This window comes from Agrilus planipennis, unplaced genomic scaffold (assembly GCF_000699045.2).
Source record: "Agrilus planipennis isolate EAB-ADULT unplaced genomic scaffold, Apla_2.0 scaffold91, whole genome shotgun sequence".
In the NCBI taxonomy this organism is placed as follows: domain Eukaryota; kingdom Metazoa; phylum Arthropoda; class Insecta; order Coleoptera; family Buprestidae; genus Agrilus; species Agrilus planipennis.
In genome coordinates, this window is record NW_020440825.1 from 515,945 (window position 1) to 524,981 (window position 9,037).

Genomic DNA, 9,037 nt, shown 5'->3' on the forward strand with positions numbered 1-9,037 from the left:
GAATGGGTGGGTGGTGGTTCGGGTGAGAAAGATGAGACGGACGAAATGAAGACAGAAGAGAATGAAAGATTATCTGTGGAATATTACTGTCTCAGCATTTGCCTAAGTAATCCAAGAAAACCACAGAAAAACTTGGACCAAGGCAGACGGACCCGGAATCGAACCGGCGTCCTCCCGAATGCTAAGCAATGGTCTAGACCTCTAGGCCATGTCGCTCGGTGTTATTTAGTAACTGATACCTATGTATATCTGCATTCGGTTCCACGTACAATAGCATTTTTTGAATGAATGTAATGTAAATAAAAAACCTTTTATTCGAATGTTTTGAAAATTGTTTCGTGAAATAAAAAAGGATAAAATGACTCACCTGAAGTTAGAGAACCACTTGACAAGCTGGGCAGTATTGTTCTTATTGAACTTTATATCTGGGAAGTACATTTTTAGAACCGCTGAACTTGGATACCGGACCCAGAAGAACATCAGCTTGGCTTTCCTGAGATGCATGGGTGTCAATGTTGACGAGTGCTCAGACGTTAAGGAAACATCTGTTCGAATAGAATTGGCAATAATTACATTCACTACAATATTATTTTTATCTTCAAACGGAAAAGAAAATGAAAACTGTTTCTTTTTTTTTCGTTAATTTGTCAATTTGAAAATCTTCGAATGGGTGGGTGTAACCAAATTCCCCTTGCAAGTATGTAATTTCGGTTTCACAATTCTTATTTGACGCAGCTGGATTTAAGCCGACAGGAAAAGAAAATATTGGATCAAGCACATTTACTAAGGTTTCTTATTGTGATTTGAAGCGATTAGAATTGCAGAGATACCTTACTGAAAACTTAACCTTTTATAAGTTATAGGTCTAGAGAAGACCATCAAATGCTACAATCACATCAGTCAGTCGTGCTTTTTCAGCTTTTGCACCCGTCAAGGAACATCCTACGCCAAGTATAAATGTCTTTTGTAAAGCAAGCTTTAAAGTTTCGATAGGCACATTTAATTTTTATATCGTGGATTAAATCGCAAAAAATTGCAGGCATCTTTAGGTCACAAATCTAAAGATCGACAGAGTATCTACTCAAAACCGAGAAACAGAAACATGTCTGAATACTTTCCGTTTGTTACAAAAATTTCAACTGAAAAAAATCGTTTTGAATGCAAAATGTGTTTACTTTTGTATATAAAGGATATAGTAGGCTGCATTCCGTCGTAAGAGATGTCTCCTCCAGAGTTGCAGTCGGAATTCCGATCGCCGTTGTCCATATTCATACCTCCCGAGGGTGCTCTCATATGACCATAGTCTGGAGAACCTCCATGTTGGGCTGCAGCCAGAAGAGCGGGGTGAAGGAGTGTGGGGGGATGATGGATTGGGGGCGATTCTCTTTCCATTTTATGCATCCTTGGGGGCGACGAGGAAGCCTGTGACCCAAATATTCCTTCCTTAGAATTTATTTCAATCAAATGAATCTTTCATGATTTATTTCATCTTAGCATGCATTTGAACGATTATTTTTAGAATAATCTTATAGATGTAAAAAGTTTTCTGTATAAAAAAAAAATGTGTGTACCTGCATGGCCATGTGATGTCCATGGCTTGGTCCGTGGAAAAACGGGCTGTACGGGGAGAACACTTGGGATTCGTGAAGTCCGGGGTTGGGAATAGCGACAGACGTAGGCAATGAGACGGGTAGCATCGGAGGGGGCGGCTGGGGATACGGTGGAGGCCTCGGAGATGTACAGGGCGTCGGTTCCATAGATGCAGGTGACATTCCCATACCGTCCTGTCCAAGGATTCGGCTCACTGTCCTAGGTGTGATTCGCGTATCGGTAACTTTGTGCCGCTTCTTTTTCGGCGTAACGACCAAACTTAACGCTTCGTTCTGCTCGCTGTTCTCTGACTGTTTGGCAACACAAAAGGGATGGTTCATTCCGTAGAGCGGCATGTGATTGATACCGGGAGGTTTGGGTTGCTGAAACATTGGTGGTCTTATATGAAGTTCGTTCGTTTTTGGGGGTTGACTATTAATACAATGAGCTGGAATCATTGGATGAAAATTGGCATTTCCATTTACCATTTGATTATTAGATTGAGGTGGTGGTGCCTGCGGCCTTTCTAGCACTCTGCTCTTTGGCGATTTCCTATCTAACAACTGCATCGCAGCCACCGATGATTCCTTGACGATTTGCTGTTCCACGCTAGCGATCTCGTTCTGTTTTAACTTTCGCTGATGGATAAATCTGGTGACGATGGTGTCGATAAGGTTTGACAAGGAGGCAGTGATTTCAGTTTTGAGTGCGTCCGCCAAACCTTCCAAATCGGTACCTGTGGGTGTCACGTTGCTCTTTATCATGTTCAAACGGTCCGCAATGTTGTCGGGCTTTGATGTGGGCGGTTGTGGGTTCGATTGCGGGACCTCGGAGACTGCTGCAGCCGACGCTGCTGCAGCTTCCTTGGCCATACGAGCTTCTTGCTCTAATAGGAACTTGTGACTAACGCCCAAATACATGGCGGCCGCGTTATTTAATTGTTGATGGTCGTGCAACATTCCGTTATGGAAATGTGGCGTTTGAGAGCTAATTTTCAGTTTGCTAACTTGTTGTGAAAGAGTCGGTGCGGGTGGCGGTGGTGGTTGCTGCTGTTGCTGAGTCGGTGTAGGTGACGATCTCGCCGGAGACACCGGCGGAGATCGTTTGCTTTGTTCACTGTCACTAGGTATCTCTTCTACGTCGGGACTGTCGTCAGAATTCTGCTCCATCCGCGTACACAGTTGCACGTATTTCTGTTGCATTTCCGCCAGTTGCTCTTGCATGGTCCTCAGTTGCGATTTGAGAGCGTTTTTTTCTACCTGCTTCTGCCTTAGAGGTTCCGTTTCTTCGTCGTCGTCGTCAATGTAACGTTCTGCCGTACTGTCGTGCTGCTGGGGCTGGTACAGCTTGCGTTTCTTACAACCGTTCACTTGAAGAGGTGCAGGACTAGATCTCATTCCCGACACTATATTTTCCACTCGCGCCTTCTTCGCGTCCTCCGGTTTCGCGGGACTTTGGGGTTCGACTTTCGGTGACGGTAACGAATCAGTATCCATACCGTTCAGCGCTTCTTCCATCAAATCGGACTGCTGTCGGTCACCATCGGCGAGGCACTCTTGCATCGTATTGACCGAATCGACATCGCCACGCTCCACCTCTGCCTTGGTGTCGTTGTTGTTGTTGTTGTTGTTGTTATTGATGAGGTGCTCCTGTCCGACAAGAAGCTCGTGCTTGCGACCCTGGAGGATGTCGCGTAACATGTGGTGCGCGAGTTGTTCCGATGAAGGCGGACTGGCACCGTCGGCGCAGCGCATCGCGACGGGGTCGAACTTGGCCATGGCGTCGTCACCGTCGGCCGCCGAACCGTCGGAGACCTTTTGTCGGCCCGCAAGAAGTTCGTTGAGCATCTTTGCGGGCGCGAAGCCGGGCCCGAAGAGGCCGAAGTGTTGCTGTTGGGTAAAAATCGCGCCGTAAAGATTGTTACCGGTATTGAGGAAGCTCGGTCTCGAACTGAAGTTCGGGATCGAGGAGTAACTGTTACGTGGTTCGCCCGCGTCCACTCGCTGTCTAGTTCTTTTCGTTTTCTTCAGGAGCTTATCTGCGTATAGACCGAACTCTGTCTCCTCCTCCGATGACATCATAAGTCGGGGCGTTATTGGCCAACGTGCTGTTCCCCCTCCAGAAGCTCCGTCCCCACTTTAAGAATAGTCGCCCATGTCAATACCTGGAACAGACGAGAAAGCTCACTTTAGAAATGTGCCCGCTGGAAAAGTTGTCGAGGAAGCGACGCGACGCGACGCGGCCTGTCGCACCGCTCGCAACGCCGAACGACGCGGCGGCGACGGCGGAAACTTAGGTACCAGCACGGGCGAGCGAAAGGGGAAACGTACGGCGACACCTGCAAATACCCGCTGCAGCGGTAACTAAACGACAACTGTTGAATGCATTATGTTATTGTACGGATAATGGCCCAGAAATCGACGAAAATATTCTCTTCAGTAGCTACTTATTCAGGCTGAAACATAATCTGCCATTTTTTGTTTCACCGTATCAATATCTCACAGAATTAGAAAACAAATCGATACCAATCACCGAATATCAAGGAACATGTCAGTTTATATTCAGTACTGTCATATATTCATTCAATGAGAACTTATTTTGTTTCATCTAATCGTAACATACCTAATAGTCCTATAAGAGTTATTAAAGTAACTAAGAGCTAAAGTTCATCTTGATTAAAGCTAAAAATAAGTGGATAACCAAATACATTTTGGAATAGTTACATTTTCTACTTAACAGTTTTTTCTATTTCTTAAAACTGGTTATTTTTAAATTCCATTCATTTTGTTTCGGCATTTTTTATTTGAATTTAATTAGAGAGTAGCGTTATTACAATTTCTCGTGTGCTGTAATAAAAAAAAAACTGTTCACCAAAGCCCACTTCCTTTTAAACACTTTATCTGACGCACTCACCCCAACATATCTATTGTTATCTGTCTTTATGTGTATTATAGATGGTGCCATATGGCATCGTGGTGTACTTTACTGGAAATTCTCACAATTTACAACCATCTGTCGCGAAACGTTGTCTTATCGGCCAAAGTCAAACATAACACAAGGTGTATATTATCTATCGCTTAGCCAATCCAAATAAAACCAACCTAATCAGTAAAATTGAAACAAAATATCAATGATATACATGAAACTAATATGCACGTAATAATGCTGCGTAATTATATGGAGTATGTAGGTATGTAAGTTTTTACAATACTATTTAGATTTTATTAGAATGGTATTGATAAAAAATTGCAAAGTTACCAAAACAGTTTTTCTGCACATGGGCTGGGTTTATCTACTTGTTTGTCTGCCCATATGTGAGAGGCTTCGAATTTTCAAAAAAAANCCAGTCTGCAAGAATCTCCAGACAAAGATCAACAAGCCCAAAAACCAATAGAAGACATCAGCGACTTGTTCTGGTTGTTAATAGCATGAGTATATAGTAATTATAATATATTCATATTATATTTTAAATATTGGCGGTGCGTATGTGGTAATTAAATTGAAAAGATATTAAAATTATTTGACTGTTTAAAAACTAAATAATGACATCATAGAGAGGTAATCTTCATTTCTGTAACGAAGGATATTTCATAATTTAAAATGGTCTACTCATTATAGTGGATGGAATGTTTTAATTTTTTTCTGTGATGTTTTAATGCCTATCGAATTGTGTCAAACTAAAGTTTGAAAAGGTTTTTTAACAACCTGAAACTCTGTAAACGTTAACCGGAAGCAGTCATGACACTTATAGGACACTTCGAGTTCTTAGTCCGTATGCCTAGCTAAGAGTATATATTTTTGAATGAAGAAGTTCTTTCAAGTAAGTTCCATATCTTTTTGAATGAATCCATTTAATTAATAGACGTTTTTGAGATTCCACAAGTGTTAAGGTCTTCTATTAGAATACGACGAATTTGAACGAACTCCGGTATAAAAAAGGAAAGTAAAAGGAAAAAGTACTAAAGCTTTGCTTTTAATCAGAAAGGTAATTTAATATTTTACTTTTCATAAAAGACCGCATTTTCTCTTTAAAACTTCTTCCTATACATTTTAGTTTTTTTCGGTGATAAACAGTGAATATTTCATCTTTATTGGTGTAGTAAAAATTTTTTAATACAGGACATGACACGGCATGACCATACTGTACAAAATTTAAGAAAAACTAAACACTAATAGGTTAAGAAAATTGTAAACATACCATACACATCTTATATATACAAACCCTCCACAGTAGGGTATCATTTTTATGAGTCTGAACGAAATCTTATGATTGTGGCCGGTAGAGCATAATAATTTTCTTTTATTTGATCTGTAACATTCACTTTGTTACCAACTTCCAATATATTTGGCGAAGTAGTGAAGAATGAGAGTGGTATATTTTCGGCAATAATCAGAATACAAATGAGATATCAGTATGCAGCATGTATAAGTTCGATAAAGAAATAGTTAAGTGTGGTGTTGCTAAAATTGTGCTTTTTGTGATCAGCTGGAACTACCGACAGTAGGTGTACATTGTTTATTTAATTATGTTGGTTAAAGTGAAGAAATCTTGAACGGAATTATAAATTAAATATGGAAAATAAAACCGTGACGAATCACCCTCATCGTGAGTAGAGTTCTATCCTAAATAATCGCAACTTCCTTCAAACTTTTTGAATGAATTCTTTATACACCCCAGTGTTTGTCTTCATCTTTTTCCGGGGCGAAGGCAAACAGAACGTCACGTGACTCCAGTTCCATCTCGGTCTAATTAGTGGAGAAATCGCTGTTCTTCACATAACGTTGCAGCGCAATACTTTTGCATATCGTAATATAACCTAAAGGGCTGCTGCCTGCACGCATGAAGGCAGGGCCGTAGTTTAACTATATGCATTTGTGTGAGTGTGTTATAAGCGAGGCGATGTCGCTGACGCCTTTTGGCTTTGAGCTTTCTTCTTGCGAACTACCTGCTCGCATTATTTTGCAAAATTAGTGGGAATTAATGTTACTTTTCAGTTGCCTAATGACTAATTTGCTGACAAAGTTAATGAGCTCGCGGAGGGGAAAAGAAAAGGGGAGGCGCGGAAGAAGGGAGTATATACGAATAAGGAGCCTTCGCTCTCTCTGTCCAGACGCTGATGGTAACAGTGCGGTGGGGCACCGAGGGAAGGAGGGACGCACATATCAAAGAAACTGCCAACCTCGTTAATTAGTCTCAAGGCCCTTAATTAAGTTATTTTTAATTGAGTGATGAGGAATGAATTCGCAACGCGGCGCAGCGCGCAAAACCCGCGCGGACTCTTTCTCCAATGCACCACTACTTTTTTTATAACGACAAAAGGATTCCGTGTTTGCCTACTTACAAAAGGTTGGAAAACAAATTTATTTAGAAAACGGAAATGCGTTCTGGGAAAATTAAACTTCCCAGATGTGCCTGCACGAATAGATATCAACATCTATAATTCCTTGAAAAAATAAACCTTGTAGCCATTCTCGGCTTTATTCAAACTATCATCATTGACATTAATTGAAACGTTGTTCATTTCGTTTTTCTCATTACCTGAGTCATACTTCACGAGTAACATACAACTTATTAACGCACAGCCCAAATCAAAATGACCCGAAATTTTGCACAGGCGTTCCTTACACAACGTAGGTGATCATTAAGAAAGGATTTTTTAAAATTCGACCCCCGAAAGTGTGAAAAGGTAGTTAAAAGTTTGATGTATCTATGAAGACATAGCCCAAATCGTTGACGAAAGAACCTTAAAAAATAGGATTCACACAACGTTTTAGAAGTATATATGAACCTGGCAAACATTGGCGTAGCAAATGGGGCGGAGGGCCCACCCTAGAATATTAATTATTCAAATAGAAATAACAAGAAAAGTCTACAATAATTTACATATATTTTTTGACCCTCCCCTAGAAAAAACTCGTTGCTACGCCTTATGCTGACAAACTGAATCGAAACGCTTAGAAAATGCTTTGAGTAGAAATAGATACTCTAACAAAGAAATCTAATAATGCTTTCGATTCTTTGCATTTGTAGAAAAGCTTACATAGGAACTACAAAACGTTCCCTTAACACAAGAATAAAGGAACACAAAGCAAATAGTCACTTAGGACACACTAACATATGCGCAGTAGCAGAACAGTCTTAGGACATAGAATAAGATTTGAAAACACTGATGTTTTACTCACTGAATATTTACACCATTCCAGACAGTATTTTGTATTTTTGCCATTTGAGAAACCGGGGGAGAAATTTATGGAAATCACAAAGTGCCTCCAATGTTCAATATGTCAATTCTAAATCATACGGGTTTGGAATAAGGACGAATATCTAAATATACCTAAGCTAAAAGGGTAATGTTCATTTACAACAATAAATAAAAAGAAATAAGGAAACTGAGGAAGTTTCCATGTGGAAAACCAGAAACAAATGAGCTAGCAAATGACTAAAGAAAGGGATGTAAAATGTGTTCTTGAATTCGCCTGATGTTACCTACCCATGCATGTGTACCTATGTTGAGCTCAATTTTTACAATAAGCCACGAAGACAACAACGAAAACTGAAAAACCAGGTTTATACTGGAAGATATTGAAGCAATTAATCTAAAAGCTGAAATTCCTAGTGGGAATAAGTTGTTGAAAACGAAAGACCGTTGCTCTTTAAAATTCTCAGCAGTAGCAGTTTTCCTACCTACGCTACGTACATTCTCCTCCTCCTTCTCCTCCCTTAATGTACGTAAGAGTTAAATATGTTCTAATCATGTACGGTTTATGAATAAACTAAAAAAGAACGTCGTTAGATTCAGCATGTCAATATGTTTTCCTACTATCTACGTCATACATGTGTGTGGCTGTTTGGATGGTGGTGGTGGTGGTAGGTGCAGGTAGCAATACGGGACTTTTCTTTCATGGTTTCAAAGCCCTGTCATCCATCTCTGGCTTTTGCACATTCAGCATGTGCTTCACTTGTGCAAGAGCATCTTTAATAAGCTGCACGTCCCAGAGCAGTAGCAGCAAAAGCCAGCCCACTGCGTATGTGACTTATGTGTTCACTGTACGCCAACATTTAATTGTAACAAAGAGAAAGTTCGATTGTTAACTGCTTGAAGCGGCGGATTACCTAACCCGCTACCTGACTGCCTCTAAACCTACACCACAACTCCGCGCGATTTTCACCCGAAACTCTTTAAACGTCTGATTTAAAAATTTAATTTGCGAAAAAGTATTTAATATAGATCACGCGAGCGAGGATTATCACAGTTTACGTCACAAATTTGCAAAAAGAAACCAAAACATACCACTTTAGAATTGAAAAAATATATGTAAGTAATTTACTATATCTCTCGAAAACACTTGGCATTAAATTAAAATAATGATCAGTTTTAAAAGTTCCGAACTTAGGCAAACGGTCTTTGAAACTTTTCGAAAAAGGAGTTGTACAAATTAGTAAAAG

The 9,037-nt window shown here is 40.3% G+C and overlaps 1 protein-coding gene across 7 annotated transcripts in view; it reads right to left on the minus strand.

The window, feature by feature from the left end:
- LOC108735472 (homeobox protein prospero-like) overlaps positions 1–9,037 on the minus strand; it is a 124,982-nt gene that overhangs the window by 26,320 nt on the left and 89,625 nt on the right. For 2 of the 7 annotated variants that reach the window (XM_025979939.1, XM_025979938.1), the window contains exons 3-5: positions 1,572–3,754; positions 1,176–1,443; positions 361–545 (exon numbers count right to left, since the gene is read on the minus strand). In XM_025979939.1, the coding sequence (XP_025835724.1) occupies positions 364–545; positions 1,176–1,443; positions 1,572–3,671 (2,550 nt within the window). In that variant the 5' untranslated portion in view covers positions 3,672–3,754 and the 3' untranslated portion in view covers positions 361–363. Of the gene's footprint in view, positions 1–360; positions 546–1,175; positions 1,444–1,571; positions 3,755–4,503; positions 4,603–9,037 lie in introns of those variants that run through there. The other 5 variants (XM_025979942.1, XM_018467433.1, XM_025979940.1 and 2 more) reach the window with 5 other exon arrangements.